This window comes from Glycine max, chromosome 20 (genome assembly GCF_000004515.6).
Source record: "Glycine max cultivar Williams 82 chromosome 20, Glycine_max_v4.0, whole genome shotgun sequence".
NCBI lineage: Eukaryota > Viridiplantae > Streptophyta > Magnoliopsida > Fabales > Fabaceae > Glycine > Glycine max.
The window spans coordinates 10,569,306-10,586,187 of NC_038256.2; the positions used below are offsets into that span (position 1 = coordinate 10,569,306).

Below are 16,882 nucleotides of genomic sequence, written 5' to 3' on the forward strand. Positions count from 1 at the left end.
TGAGATAGATAGGACATTTCATAGATTAGTTAGGCATCATTTTATACCTTTTGATCATTCTGAGCATTCCATAACTGGTGAATCTGTGCATTCTGTTATTGGTGATTTTGAACATCCTGATCTTGAGCATTATAATTTTGAGCATTCTGATTATGAGCATTCTGATTTTGCACATTCTGAGAACATGGCACAACCTCCACCTCGTGAGAGGACTCTAAGGGAAATGGTTGCACCTGATTTCACCTATGAAAGCTTGTGCATCCAATACCCTGATGAGGATGTCCCATATGTTCTTAAAACTGGACTGATTCATTTGCTTCCAAAGTTTCATGGCCTTGTAGGTGAAGACCCGCACAAACATTTGAAAGAATTTCACATTGTCTGCTCCACCATGAAACCCCCAGATGTCCAAGAGGATCACATATTTCTGAAGGCTTTTCCTCACTCATTAGAGGGAGTGGCAAAGGACTGGCTGTATTACCTTGCTCCAAGGTCCATCACGAGCTGGGATGACCTTAAGAGAGTATTCTTAGAAAAATTTTTCCCTGCTTCCAGGACCACAGCCATCAGGAAGGATATCTCAGGTATTAGACAACTCAGTGGAGAGAGCCTGTATGAGTACTGGGAGAGATTTAAGAAACTATGTGCCAGTTGCCCCCACCATCAGATTTCAGAACAGCTTCTTCTCCAATACTTTTATGAAGCACTCAGTAATATGGAGAGAAGTATGATAGATGCTGCCAGTGGTGGAGCCCTTGGAGACATGACTCCTGCTGAAGCCAGAAATTTAATTGAGAAGATGGCCTCCAACTCCCAGCAGTTTAGTGCCAGAAATGATGCCATAGTCATTAGAGGAGTGCATGAGGTAGCTACAAACCCATCTGCATCATCTGAAACTAAGAAGCTTGAAGGCAAACTGGATGCGTTGGTCAACTTGGTAACCCAGTTGGCCTTGAATCAGAAATCTGTACCTGTCACAAGGGTTTGCGGTTTGTGCTCCTCTGCTGACCACCATACAGACCTTTGCCCTTCCATGCAGCAACCTGGAGCAATTGAGCAGCCTGAAGCTTATGCTGCAAATATTTACAATAGACCTCCTCAACCTCAGCAACAAAATCAACCACAGCAGAACAATTATGACCTTTCCAGCAACAGATACAACCCTGGATGGAGGAATCACCCTAACCTCAGATGGTCCAGCCCTCAGCAACAACAACAGCAGCCTGCTCCTTCCTTCCAAAATGTTGCTGGCCCAAGCAGACCATACATTCCTCCACCAATCCAACAACAACAACAACCCCAGAAACAGCCAACAGTTGAGGCCCCTCCACAACCTTCCCTCGAAGAACTTGTGAGGCAAATGACTATGCAGAACATGCAGTTTCAGCAAGAGACCAGAGCCTCCATTCAGAGCTTAACCAATCAGATGGGACAATTAGCTACTCAATTGAATCAACAACAGTCCCAGAATTCTGACAAGCTGCCTTCTCAAGCTGTCCAAAATCCCAAAAATGTCAGTGAAAGCAATGTCAAGGACCTCAACCCGTAGCACCTTCCTCATCTGCAAATGAACCTGCCAAACTTCACTCTATTCCAGAAAAAGGTGATGACAAAAATCTACCTAACAATTTCTGTGCAGGTGAATCTTCTTCCACAGGTAATTCTGATTTGCAGAAGCAACACATTCCCCCTCTTCCATTCCCTCCAAGAGCAGTTTCCAACAAAAAAATGGAAGAGGCAGAGAAAGAGATCTTGGAAACGTTTAGAAAAGTAGAAGTAAACATACCTCTGTTGGATGCAATAAAGCAAATTCCAAGATATGCCAAATTCTTGAAGGAGCTGTGCACTAATAAGCGGAAGCTTAAAGGAAGTGAACGAATTAGCATGGGCAGAAATGTCTCCGCATTGATTGGTAAATCTGTTCCTCAAATTCCTGAAAAATGCAAAGATCCAGGTACATTCAGCATACCTTGTATCATAGGGAATAGTAAGTTTGACAATGCCATGCTAGATTTAGGAGCTTCTGTTAGTGTTATGCCTCTGTCTATTTTTAATTCTCTATCTCTAGGCCCCTTGCAGTCAACTGATGTGGTAATTCATTTAGCTAATAGAAGTGTTGCCTACCCTGTTGGTTTCATAGAAGATGTCTTAGTTAGAGTTGGTGAACTGATTTTCCCTGTTGATTTTTATATTTTGAATATGGAAGATGGATTTTCTCAAGGATCAGTTCCCATCATTCTAGGAAGACCCTTTATGAAAACTGCTAGAACTAAGATAGATGTTTATGCAGGCACACTGTCTATGGAATTTGGTGACATAACTGTTCATTTTAATATTCTGGATGCTATGAAATACCCATCTGAAGATCTTTCTGTATTTCGTGCTGAAATAATTGACCATGTTGTTGATGAATACATGACTGATCTTTATTCTAATCTGCATGCCTCTCACTCTTCATGCATTGAGTCTGAAATTGTACTTGATCATATGTCTGAATTTGATGCTGAGAGTGAGTCTGAGAGTGATATTGATTGCATGCCTGGTGGTGGTGTTTTACCTCTTGAGATTGATTTTATAGAGTCAGATAGGACTAACCATGTTTCAGGAAGTACACATACCTCTGACTTTCTTTATGAGGTAAAGGCTGAGAAACCATCTCCTTCTACCACTGTCCAGCCGACCACACCAGAATTGAAGCCTCTGCCATCAAATTTAAAATACTCTTACTTGGATGATAGCAAGAGTTTTCCAGTGATTATATCTGCCTCCCTTGCTGATGAACAAGAGGAGAAGTTGTTGTCAGTTCTCAAGAAGCATAAGAAGGCTATAGGCTGGACCCTGGCGGACATTCCTGGTATTAGCCCATCCACATTTATGCATCGAATAAATTTAGAGGATGGAGCTAAACCAGTAAGACAACCACAGAGAAGACTCAACCCGGTGATTCTTGATGTAGTAAAGAAGGAGATAACCAAGCTTTTGCAAGCTGGAATCATTTATCCTATCTCCGATAGCCAATGGGTGAGTCCCGTCCAGGTAGTCCCGAAAAAGACTGGCCTCACAGTGATCAGAAATGAGAAGGAGGAGCTGATTCCTACTCGGGTGCAAAACAGTTGGAGAGTCTGCATTGACTATAGGAGGCTGAACCAGGTTACCAAAAAGGACCATTTTCCCCTGCCATTCATTGACCAGATGCTTGAACGCCTGGCAGGTAAATCCCACTACTGTTTCCTTGATGGTTTTTCTGGTTATATGCAAATTACTATTGCTCCTGAGGATCAGGAAAAGACCACATTCACCTGCCCCTTCGGCACTTTTGCTTATAGGAGGATGCCTTTCGGCCTGTGCAATGCCCCTGGTACCTTCCAGCGGTGCATGATTAGTATTTTCAGTGATTTTTTAGAAAATTGCATAGAGGTGTTTATGGATGATTTCACTGTATATGGATCCTCTTTTGATGGTTGTTTGAATAGTTTGGAAAAAGTTTTGAATAGATGCATTGAAACTAACCTTGTTCTAAATTTTGAAAAATGTCATTTTATGGTTGAGCAAGGTATAGTTTTAGGCCACATTATTTCCAATAAGGGTATTGAAGTAGATCCTGCAAAAATTTCTGTTATTTCACAATTGCCTTACCCCTCTTGTGTGCGAGAGGTGCGATCTTTTCTTGGTCATGCAGGATTCTACAGGCGCTTTATAAGGGATTTTAGCAAAGTAGCCCTTCCACTGTCCAACTTGTTGCAAAAGGAGGTGGAGTTTGACTTTAATGACAGATGCAAAGAGGCTTTTGATTGCCTCAAGAGAGTTTTGACTACCACCCCCATCATCCAGGCACCCGATTGGACAGCCCCTTTTGAGCTTATGTGTGATGCATCAAATTATGCATTGGGGGCTGTCCTTGCTCAGAAAATTGATAAATTGCCCAGGGTGATATATTATGCTTCTAGGACTTTAGATGCTGCCCAAGCAAATTATACTACTACTGAGAAAGAGCTTCTAGCCATAGTTTTTGCTCTTGAAAAATTTCGATCTTATTTGCTTGGTACTCGCATTATTGTTTATACTGACCATGCAGCTCTAAAGTACTTGTTGAAGAAGGATGATTCTAAGCCTAGGTTGATCCGATGGATGCTCTGGCTCCAAGAGTTTGACTTGGAGATCCGTGATAGGAGCGGAGCACAAAATCTAGTTGCTGATCATTTGAGTCGGATCGAACGTGTCTCTGATGCAGATTCACCTATTCGGGATGATTTCCCGGATGATCATTTGTATATATTGTATAGTATTTCTGACTCTCTTTCTACTCCCTGGTTTGCTAACATTGTCAATTATTTAGTTGCCTCTGTTTTTCCTCCCTTAGCATCTAAGGCCCAAAAAGATAAGATTAAAAGTGATGCTAAGCATTTTATTTGGGATGACCCCTACTTGTGGAAATTGTGCAGTGATCAGGTCATTAGACGGTGCATTCCAGATCATGAGACTGACTCAGTCCTGCAGTTCTGTCATTCTTCCGCACCGGGAGGTCATCTGGGTGTTCAAAGGACAGCTCGCAAAGTTCTTGATTGTGGTTTTTATTGGCCCACCATCTTTAAAGATGCGTGGAAGATCTGCAGCACTTGTGAGCAGTGTCAGAGAGCAGGAAATACACTTACATGGCGACAACAAATGCCTCAGCAACCTATGCTATTCTGTGAGGTGTTTGATGTCTGGGGTATAGATTTCATGGGTCCTTTTCCTGTCTCTTTTGGTTATGTTTACATTCTCCTTGCAGTTGATTATGTTTCAAAATGGGTGGAAGCCAAGCCCACTAGAACTAATGATGCTAAAGTTGTCGCAGACTTTGTCAGGTCTAATCTATTTTGCAGGTTTGGAGTACCTAAAGCAATTGTTAGTGATCAAGGAACCCATTTTTGCAACAGGACAATGCATGCCCTGCTTAAAAAGTATGGGGTGGTACACAGAGTATCCACACCATACCACCCCCAGACTAATGGACAGGCAGAAATTTCTAACAGGGAAATCAAGAGAATTCTAGAGAAGATTGTGCAGCCAAGCAGGAAAGATTGGAGTACCAGGCTTGATGATGCTCTCTGGGCACATCGGACTGCCTACAAAGCACCCATAGGAATGTCTCCTTATCGGGTTGTCTTTGGAAAGGCATGTCATCTTCCAGTGGAAATTGAGCACAAAGCATACTGGGCAGTGAAGACTTGCAACTTCTCTATGGATCAAGCTGGCGAGGAAAGGAAGTTGCAACTGAGTGAGTTAGATGAAATCCGCCTAGAAGCCTACGAGAATGCCAAGTTCTACAAAGAAAAGACCAAGAAGTTCCATGATAGCATGATAGTTAAAAAAGACTTCGTGGTTGGGCAAAAGGTGTTATTGTATAATTCTAGGCTTGGACTCATGAGTGGTAAGTTGAGGTCTAAGTGGATTGGTCCTTTTGTTGTTACTAATGTTTTTCCTTATGATACAGTTGAGATCAAAAGCGACTCCACAAACAAGAGCTTCAAGGTCAATGGACATCGACTTAAGCCATTCCTCACGAACCCTTCTTTAGTGGACGTAGTGGTGGAAGAGACTTCCTTACTCCACCCTACTCTTCCTCCACCATGACTTAGGGAGTTTTTCTTTTCCTATCTCCTTCTTTGCTTTTATTACACTTGTCCGATTCTCTTTGATGATTTAATTGATTTTAATCTTTTAATTGTGCTACATTGAGGACAATGTGTTGTTTAAGTATGGGGGGAGTGTTCTTTGGTTTTGCTAGTTTTGTTAATTTGTTAGTTGTGTTAATTTGTTAATGTTGTTAGTTTCGTTGGATTTTCAGTTTAATATTTTGGGTCAATTTCATGTGCACGTACGACTTTACATGTTTTTCTTTGAATTATAGGATATGTTCAAGAAATGGGTAATTGTTTTGAAAATAAAAGTTCTTGACATTTTGTGACTTGAAATCCTTGATTCTTCTCTACATGTCATGATAGTTTTGAAAGCTCAATTTGAAAGTGATGATTTTACCTTTGTGAGAATTTGAGCCATCCATCATTATAATCATTTGGTGTGTTTTGCCCCATTGATTGCTTGCACAATAGCCTTGGCTTGATTCTTGTTGATGCGTCCTAATTCACATGCATATTTGGAAATGATTAAGGCAATTTTGTTCTTATAAGCTTCTAGCCAAATGGACTTACCTTGAATTAATTCCTTTGATAGCCCTTTTGAGCCTTGTTTCCCTTTCCTTGTTTTGAAGCTCACTACAAGCCTTAAGTGAAAAACCATGATATTACCATATCCTTAAGGAATTTTGGAGCTTTGGAATTGTTTTGGGAATAAGTGTGGGGGGGTTTTTGTTTCATTGGACAACTTGTTTTGTTGGCTATGCTTCATGATGTATTTTGGGCCATACTTGATGTACATTGTATACTGGTTAAATGTTGGACATGCTGAATGAAATGTTGTTTCTCAAAAAAAAAATTCTCAAAAAAAAAAAAAAATTCAAAAATAGAAAAAGAAAAGCAATAAAGTTGAGTGAATAAGATCTTAAATGGCACAAGAATGATGAAACTCTTGGTTCTACTCTTCATGTTTAATTTTTATCTTTACTTCTTTTTATTTTCTTATTTTTTTCTTAATATGCACTTATTCCCCTTTGCTCCTCTATTCCTTTGGGATTTAGCCACTTATTCCATATTTCTCCATACCTTGTCCTTGGCCCCATTACAACCTTAAAAGACCTTTTGATCCTCATGTGCTTGTGTTTATGGGTTGATTGTCAATTTTAGAATCTTGCCAAGTTTATGTGGTGTTTGCTTTCATGGGTGCTTTGAGGGTAAATAGTAGCCTAGACACTTGAGAGATAGAGTTTATATCTTGTGAGGCTTTATCACTTTTCATTCTTGAGCTGATTAACTATTTTGCCATGATTGGGTTGCTTGGATGATTTTCATGAATGTCTTGACTTTTTGGATCTCCTTATGTTAGATGTTACCCATTCCTTTCATTCCTTGATGTTCATTGAGAAATATGTGAATGTTTTTGTTTGTCTCCCTCTGATATCCTTGGATTTTGTTCTTTGTTTCATTTTGCCCAGGAGTGCAAAAGGCTAAGTATGGGGGGTTTTGATGTGCCATCATTTTCTTCTATTTTCTAAACCCTTTTTGCACCATTTTAATTATTGATTGGTCTTAATTGTCAATTAATTAGGCAGTTTTATTATTTGGGCTCATTTAGCTAATTTGATGTTTTTAATCTAATTTCAGGAATTAATGAAACATTGGGCTTAATCCGGATTTTGGTTGTGGACTTGAAGAGGGCAAATAAAGCAGCGCTTATCTTAGTTAATTTCTAATTAGGAAATTTGGCAATTTTATTTTATGTTGTTCAGTGTTTATTTCGTTTTGGGCCAGAGTATTGTAATAGGGCCCAGTGACTTTGAGTGACTCTTTTTAAATAGCTGCCTTGGGATTCGTGCAGGGCATTCTATTCTGTTATGCTATTCATCATTCAGAGCTTTGTTTTAGGGTTTTTCGTTTTTCTGTTTTGCTGCTTCTGAGTTCGTAATGCAATTTTACGTTTTTTGCTTCTAATTACAATTTCGTTCTTGCTTCTTCTTCTACTCTCATTTACGTTTCTGTTCCATTTTACATTTCTGTTCGTTTACATTTCTGTTCATTTACGTTTCCGTTCATTTACGTTTCTGCTTCATGTTTCAATTGCGTTTTCTGTTTGAATCCATGGAAGGCTAGATTTTCTGGTGTTGTTTCCTTTTGAGGACGAAGCCCAACTCTCTTTGAGGTTTCGCTTGTAATGTGGTTTCCTGGCAGTTTTTCCTTCACCAGTTATCCCAATTTCGTGAATATTAATCAGTGCACGCTTCGTGTTCGATTAATTGCCTCTGAGCCTAACTTGCGTTCATGCTTAATGGACGAAGGGCTAACTGGTGTATGTGGTGCCTAATCACGTATTGAAAACCCTAAGTTGATTTTCGCTTAGTAAATTGAAATAGGGTTGGATTAAGTGGTTGACTGTTAGGGACGAATTCTCCATAACCCAGGATAAGAGAGTGGCTTCTGAATCAGAGGAAACAACCCGTTTTTAATATTAGTAGTTTCGTATTCCATTTTATTTGTTCTGCTCTTTAATTACCAAACAACCAACCCCCCCCCCCCCATCGTTACTGTTACTGCAAGCATATTATGAACATTTGGCTTGTCACTGCTCGTTGGGAAACGACCTAGGATCACTTCCTAGTTACTGCATTTTCATGTTTATTTGATTCGGGTACGGCCTCGATCATCGACATTAGGGGTAACCCGTACAAATATGGGTTGGGGTATGAACCCGGGAAACCGGGAAGAAGGAACGCACCGTCAAGACTCTGGGCAGATAGGGCATGGCCCGGCCATGTTAGCCAGTGTTTCACAAGTGCCGGGATAATGTTCGAGGAAGAGGTGGCAGCAATAGGAGGGGAATCTCCACAAGATCCGCCAAGTTTCGTGCGACCATGCCATCCCAATTCCCAAGTGGGGAACTAGCGCGTGATGAGCCAGTCGGAAGTCTATACCGCTGATTCAATGTAATTAGAGGCTATAGATTCCTTTCTCTTTTGTTTTGTGAAACCTACCTTATTAAATAACAAAGAGATCTTTTTTCATCTGTTCTTGCGATTCCACCTTTTCTCATATCATTTTTCATGTTTTTGTTTTTTTTCTTGAATGGTATAGATGTGAGGGTCGATTCTTTGAGGATCCTAACAACGAGGGTTTGATAATCGATTTTGACCAAGAAGTAAGTCAAACAATAAACGAAGAAGAGGAAGAGAACGTCCTTTCACCAGAGTTGGAGAGGTTGATCGCACAGGAAGAACGCGAAATGAAGCCTCACCAAGAGGAAACCGAACTGATAAACTTAGAGGCCGGAGAGGGAAAGAAAGAAGTGTAAGTAGGAACCGGTATGACCGCACCTATCTGCCAAGGTTTGGTAACCCTTCTTGAAGAATATCAAGACATCTTCGCATGGTTGTACCAAGACATGCCAGGTCTGGACCTCGACATTGTGCAGCATAAGTTGCCATTGAATCTTGGGTTTTCCCCGGTTAAGCAAAAACTACGAAGGATGAGACCCAAAATGTCTTTGAAAATTAAAGAAGAAGTGAGAAAGCAGTTCGATGTAGGTTTCTTGGCTGTGGCTCGATACCCGGAGTGGGTAGCCAACATTGTCCCGGTCCCAAAAAAGGACGGCAAAGTGCGAATGTGCATAGACTATCGGGACTTAAACCGAGCCAGTCCTAAAGACAATTTTCCCTTGCCACACATTGATATACTGGTAGATAATACAACAAAGTTCGCCCTTTTCTCTTTTATGGATGGTTTCTCAGGGTATAATCAGATAAAGATGGCACCCGAAGATGTGGAGAAGACTACTTTTGTCACCATATGGGGAACATTCTGCTAAAAAGTGATGGCCTTCGGGCTAAAAAATGCTGGGGCAACCTATCAATGTGCCATGGTAGCTTTGTTCCACGACATGGTGCATAAAGAGATAGAAGTCTATGTAGATGACATGATTTCCAAATCTCGGACTGAGGACGAACACCTCGTCAATCTGCGTAAGCTATTTGCAAGGTTGCGGAAATACCAACTAAAACTAAACCCCGCCAAGTGCACATTCAGGGTGAAATCAGGGAAGTTATTAGGATTTATCGTGAGCCAGAAAGGGATAGAGATAGATCCCGAGAAAGTGAAGACCATTCTTGAAATGCCAGAGTCATGCACGGAGAAGCAGGTTCGAGGTTTCCTAGGCAGGTTAAACTACATCGCGAGATTTCTCTCGCAACTCACCCCTACCTGCGAGCCCATCTTCAAACTATTGCGTAAGAACCAGGCGTTCCTGTGGAACAGCGACTGCCAAGAGGCCTTTGAAAAAATCAAACAGAGCCTCGTGAATCCCCCGGTGCTCATGCCACCTGTAACAGGAAGACCTCTTTTCCTGTACATGACTGTGTTAGACGAGTCTATGGGGTGCGTGTTGGGTCAGCACGACGACTCTGGGAAAAAGGAACAAGCCATTTACTATTTAAGCAAGACGTTTACCGCCTGTGAGATGAATTACTCAATGTTGGAAAGGACGTGATGTGGCTTGGTATGGGCGTCACATCGTCTTAGGCAGTACATGCTCAGTCATACCACATGGCTTATTTCCAAAATGGATCCCGTGAAATACATCTTTGAGAAGTCGACCCTCACGGGACGAATCGCTAGGTGGCAGGTACTACTATCTGAATTCGATATTGTGTACATCACCCAAAAGGCGATAAAGGGAAGCGCTTTGGCAGATTATTTGGCCCAACAACCCCTCCAAGATTATCGGCCGATGCACCCTGAGTTCCCGGATGAAGACATCATGGCCCTATTCGAAGAGAAGCGGACACATGAGGACATAGACAAATGGATTGTTTGTTTCGATGGGGCATCTAATGCTTTGGGCCATGGAGTAGGGGCAGCCCTTGTATCCCCAGATGATCAATGTATTCCTTTCACGGCCAGGCTAGGTTTCGATTGTACCAACAATATGGCCGAATATGAAGCGTGCGCCCTTGGGATTCAAGCGGCCATTAATTTTGACGTAAAGCTACTCAAAGTGTATGGAGACTCGGCTTTGGTAATATGCTAGTTGAGAGGAGAATGGGAAACTAGGGATCAAAAGTTGATACTCTATCAAACTCATATCTTGAAGTTAGCCGAATTCTTTGACGACATTTCTTTCCACCACATACCTCGGGAAGAGAACCAAATGGCCGATGCATTGGCCACCTTGGCATCCATGTTTCAACTTGCCCCACACGGGGATCTGTCGTACATTGAATTCAGATCTCGGGGCAAGCCAGCACATTGTTGTGCGATAGAGGAAGAGGGAGATGGGAAACCATGGTATTTTGACATCAAACTATATGTCGAGAACAAAGAATATCCACTAGGGATTTCCGAAAATGACAAAAGAACGTTAAGGAGATTGGCTACTGGTTTCTTTGTGAGTGGTACCATCCTGTACAAACGGAACCACGACATGACCCTCCTGCGATGCGTAGATGCCAAAGAGGCGAACTACATGATTGAGGAAATCCACGGGGGTTCATTTGGGACACATGCTATGGCCAGGAAGATCCTTTGAGCAGGTTATTACTAGCTCACTATGGAAAGCGATTGCTGTGCCCATGTAAGGAAATGCCATAAATGTCAAGCGTACGCAGACAATGTCAATGTTCCGCCACATCCTCTGAATGTCATGTCCGCTCCTTGGCCTTTTTTCATGTGGGGGATAGATGTCATTGGGGCCATCGAACCCAAAGCTTCGAACGATAATCGCTTGATTCTCGTGGCGATAGATTATTTCACCAAATGGGTTGAAGCGGCTTCTTATACCAATGTCACGAGGAATGTGGTGGTCAGATTCATAAAGAAGGAGCTGATTTGTTGATACGGACTCCCTAGGAAGATCATTACTGACAATGGAACCAACCTGAATAACAAAATGATGCAGGAAATGTGCGGGGATTTCAAGATCCAGCATCATAACTCCACCCCTTATCAGCCAAAGATGAATGGGGCTGTGGAGGCTGCAAATAAAAATATTAAGAAAATTATTCAGAAGATGATGGTTTCATACAAAGATTGGCATGAGATGTTGCCTTTTGCCCTGCATGGGTATCGAACCTCGGTACGAACTTCTACTAGGGCAACGCCGTATTCCTTGGTTTATGGGATGGAAGCGGTACTCCCATTTGAGGTAGAGGTCCCTGTCGCAACCTACCCTACGGCGGGAGGGCGACGCGAGACTCGCGGGAAGCGTGTTCCACGAAAGGAATACGCGCGGAGTCGCCACCAACGTTTATTTGAGGAAAACGTCGGAAAAACCGAAAAAGACGCGATCTACGAACTTTCAAGTGAAAGGCTCGGGAGTTGTATTTACGCGCGGGGAAGGTATTAGCACCCCACACGTCCGTCACAAGGGACGACAGCCTTTAATCGAATGTGCAAACATGACTTTGATTTTTACGTTCCCTTTTATGTCCTTATATCCTTTATACCCTTTTTATATTTTTTCTCTTTTTGTGGTCGACAAGGGTGTTTCCCTTTGCTCCTACGTATTCCTCAATTGGGATGAGAAAATTAGACCTACGTAGTTCTTTCTTATGCGTGAATCAAGTGATTCTTTTTACTTGAAAGGTGATCATTTTAAGGCGTTGGACCTTAAAAATAACCCATTTTACTTAATAAGAAATTGAAGTGATAAACTTTCAAAAACCTATTTTTGTGGACAAGCTTGACTAGGCGAGTTGATTTTAGCCTTAGTTTCACCTTAGTTATTAGTCAATTCGATTAAGAATGAGAAATCCCAAAGAGAAAACGTCCGATTGATTTTTCGCTTTACTAAAAAATATTTTTTTGATTATTATATTATTATTTTACCTCTTTTTTTGATTTCCAACGTGGTTACGGCACGACCGAACGGTCGGAATTCATTTTAAACGAAATTAACGGATGATACAATTCAAACGATCGGTGGAAATTTATTTTATTTTTAGATTAAGCGAGAAATGACTTAAATAAATGGCTTAAGCACGTCAAAAGGGAAGAAAAGAAAACTGAAAGTAAACGAAATTAAAGTGAAAGTACACAAAACAAGAAATGAATTGAAAGTCTCGGATTCGAAAACTTACCCGTTGAAGAACGAAGAACGGATGAAGAACGGTGAAGAACGACGAAGAACGATGAAGAATTTCCACAGAATCGCTTACGGAAGCGTTACAGAAGCACTTCGACTCGATTTTTCTTCACGAAAACGTGATTTTTGCCCAAAATAGCCGAAATGCATAGCCAAAGGGGTCTTGAACATTTTGAAACAGCTCCCCCCTCCCCTATTTATAGAAAAAAAGGGAGGTGCTTGCCGCCCAAAGACTTAATGAAGAAGATTTCTAAGCGCACCCGAATTACTAAGTTCACCCCCCTTTTCGTATTTTACGGAAAAGTTACGGAAGCCTTACGGAAGTGTTTTCGAATTTGATTTTCATCTTTTTTCTCTTCCCTTTCACCAATGTTAAGTGGAATATGTGGCGTCCCTAAATTAATGACTGGTTTAATAGAAATAATTTAAATAACAAAAACCATGGTAAATTTTTTTTTCTTCTTTTTCTTTTTCATTTCTTTCTCTTTTCACCATAACTAGGGTTAGAAGGAAAATCCTCACTATAAAGTCCTGAATGGCCAGTTCACAACTCTATTCGGAGTCATTTCTTTCTTACCGCTCATAATTCTCTAAATTATTTTGCTGTTTCAAAAGGAAGAATGTACCAGCCATTACTTTAGGTCGTCACATGAAAATAAGAGAATAAAATACGGTCGATAAACTCTTTTACAAATAAAGTTGCTAATGCTTTCTTTTCAAATAACGAGATCGATTATAAATGCATATATCATTTAAAGCTGTCCAAAATATGAGAGTTTTACAAAATACAGTGTCATCCAGAGCAAAGGTGTCCATAGTGGTGGCTTCAGCCACATGTATACAATCATCAAGTGCCTATACATCAGGTCTACCATACAAAAACAAAAGAGTAAACCTAACAGTTAGTCCTAGATACACCCACCCTCAAAATATACAAAACAAATCCAAAAAGTTGTCCACTAGGACGAAGAGCCTCCGCTGATCGCCATCTCCCTCGGGCCACTATCCTCCGTAGAGTCTGCCTCAGATGCCGACATGACTTCCTCGGGAGAATCCACCTCGAGAAGTGGATCCTCATCACCCTCTAGAAAGTCAAGGGCATCCACAGCAGGCTCAGGAGGTAGCTCCTCCAGGTCCTCCTCAGGGTCTTCCTCGGATGACGTTACCTCGATCACTTGAACGGGCTCCACTAGACGATATGGTGTAGGTGTGGGTAGTATCCACTCCACCGTGCGCTGAAGCGTCCGTGCAGGTTCATCTGGATGCACCAAAGAAGTAGCCGTGAATCGAATGGTGCCCCGAAATCGGCACCTCGTGTTGCCTTCGAGGGTCTCCCAAGCTCCCTCTAGGCACTCCATCTCTACTCGATCACGGATTAGCTGCGCCGCCATCACGATCTACAAGAAAGAAGAGAAAGGGGTAGACTCTTTCACAAGAATCTAACTACGCTGCACACAATGCATCTCATAACCACTACATGACGTTAAAAGGAGTATCTTGAGGCTTTTCATCTCTGGTAATCGATTACACAACCTTGGTAATCGATTACCAGAGGCTAAACTTGAATTACACAACCTCAGGACATGAAATATGCAATAATACACTGTGTAATCGATTACACATGCCTGGTAATCGATTACCAGTGACCCATTCCTCTGTGTAATCGATTACACAGGCTGGTAATCGATTACCAGAGGCTCCCTAAGTTTCCTGACTTCGTTTTCAAGCCTGGTAATCGATTACACCCCTTGGTAATCGATTACCAGAGACCATCTTAGCCTCCTGTCCTCAATTTTAAGCCTTGTAATCGATTACCCACCCTTGGTAATCGATTACCAGAGGCCACCATCCACATATTACACAAAATTCACAGCTGGCCAGCCACCACAAGCCTCCTTGCTTTGTGGTCTTGTTTTCCTTTTATCTGTTGACTGCCAGGAGCTCGCCTGCTTAGGTACATCACAGGTTCTCACTGACCGACTATGCCCGGGTTGGGTCGGGATTGGTCAAGCTTGGTTTTGGGCAATAGCACCCCACCTGACGTCCCCAAGGTCTCCTGACCCCCGCGACATATCTCCAGGTACCACTCTGTGGTCAACAATAAAAGCAGGAAGTTTCACCCTTCAACACTTCCTCATCTCAAGCTTGTAGAATTATGGGGTACCCATCACATGTGGTACTAGGTGGCGGTCGGGCGATGGTGCACAACAAGCTTTCCACATCCACAATGCGCGCATAAACCCACCATCCCCTGTTGCCCACCTCCATCTGAGCTCACGTACTCCCACGTAGCCCATATCCTCGTTTCTCTCAACACCGGGTCCCCATCAATCCTCTCAAGCTTCCACAACATCCAAGCAAAACAACATTCAAACAGCACAAGCTATCACAGCCAAGCAAAACAGAGCAAAGGCAGAAAACTCTGCTCAACACATCAACCAAAATCACAGCTTTTCTCACTTAAAGACCCCAGTAACAATTCCTTCGATCCAATTCGTTAACCGTTGGATCGACTCCAAAATTTTACTGGAAGTCTATAGTGTATAAGCCTACATTGTGACCGTTGGGATCTACTAGCAAACATCCAGAACTCATTCTGCACTAGACTTTCCACAGCCAACCACACACAAGCATTTTTCTGCACTTGTGCAAAATCCTGCTGCACAATTTCACAGCAAAAATCTGCACAAAATGCAGATTTCGAAAACCACACTTCCCCTCATCCAATCTTGCCCAAATCAAATCCTACAAGTCTCAAATCATGTATCAATCATGTCTAAACCAAGGTCAAGCTTCAAACCACAGCAACACAAAATCTAGGTGTCCAAAACCCCTCAATTCAATGGCTTTTCTAGGTTTGAAAGGTGGAATTTAGAATGAGGTAAATTTGGAGCAAATTCTCACCTCACACAAGTCTATAACATCAATCTAAACTTGCTCAAACTGGATTTACACCTAAATTTCCACCGAATCAAAATTTGACTCCTCAACACCCAATTTTGCCCTAGAAATGGCTCTTGGTTCACTTTGGTCATTTGTTTTTCTCTCTAGCTCAGCCTAACCTTTCTCACATGTCCTAAATGACATTTCAAGCTAGTATTAACTCACTTTAACCTCCATTTACCACAGAATTCAGACTTAGTCTTCCAACTCTCAAGGTCTCACTCTTTTTCCACTCATAACATCACATTCTCACTTTCTAACCCTAGGTTAGTTCTACCCTTCATCTCTAACAGTTTTCCATCAGCAATTTCAGCATATAAACATCACAAACATCATCACAAAAACCCTAAAACAGAATGGGTATATCTAACTTATCCAACCATGGCAATTTCAACAAGTTTTCAGCAAATGCCTTCACAAATAATCATCACACAGCAGAAAACTAACAAACCACCCATCATATCTCCCAAAACCCCATACCCACGAAATTTAAGAGAGAAAGAAGTCCACCCAAACCTGGATTTTCGAAGTCCCACTCGTAGCCACGCACTTCACGACCCCGAAAATGCTCTCCTTTCACGATTTGGGGCAAAAATGATGGCCAAAGGTTGGAGCTTTGTGTGGAGCTTCAATGGAGAATGAGGGAGAAGAAAGGCAACGTGAGGGAGAGGGAGAGAGAAGGCTTCTGCAATGTTTTCTGCTGAGTGAAGAGAGAGAGAGTTGCTTTTTGGTGTTTAAAAGGCTTTTTCCTCTTTTCTTATTATTTTATTCAAGCTCTGCCACATGTCCCTATTTGATTGGAGCAAAAAGGGCCCACTTTCTCTTTTTGACTGTGACCCATACTCAGTCACAAAAGTGAGAAAAATCTGACCTTTGAAACGCTAAAATCCTGCCTCGGTTTGCGTGCCATTTCTCTGGTTCCAGTTTCTCGCGTTTCTCTGCGTCCGTCGGGGCCAGTTTTCGAAAGCAAGCAATATGTATATCAAAACGCTCAGAATGAAACCCCGAGCGTGGTTTAGAGGTTGGTTTCGTTAAATTTTAAGTCGCACGCAAAACGATGATTTTTAACTAATTAATTAGGAATTAACCCATAACCTCCCAGTTATGGATTTCTCTCCCTTAATTAGTCCAACCCGCATATCTTGCCCCCACTATTCCTATTTCTACCAAGAACATATCTATACATATACACTGAATAATACTTATATATATA

General features: G+C 41.8%; 1 protein-coding gene and 1 non-coding gene across 2 annotated transcripts in view; one reads left to right on the forward strand and one right to left on the reverse strand.

The window, feature by feature from the left end:
• Nucleotides 1-298: 298 nt before the first annotated feature.
• The window catches only part of LOC106797613 (uncharacterized), a gene marked incomplete at its 5' end in the record, with an annotated part of 42,411 nt that continues 25,827 nt past the window's right edge, over nucleotides 299-16,882 (forward strand). Inside the window, 3 exons of the mRNA XM_026127383.1 lie at nucleotides 299-1,189; nucleotides 1,409-1,517; nucleotides 1,550-2,406. Of these exons, the coding sequence (XP_025983168.1) occupies nucleotides 299-1,189; nucleotides 1,409-1,517; nucleotides 1,550-2,406 (1,857 nt within the window). The remainder of the gene's footprint in view (nucleotides 1,190-1,408; nucleotides 1,518-1,549; nucleotides 2,407-16,882) is intronic.
• Nucleotides 563-669, reverse strand: LOC113000888 (small nucleolar RNA R71). Its single transcript, XR_003266208.1, has one exon. It is a non-coding gene; the product is annotated as a small nucleolar RNA R71 (small nucleolar RNA).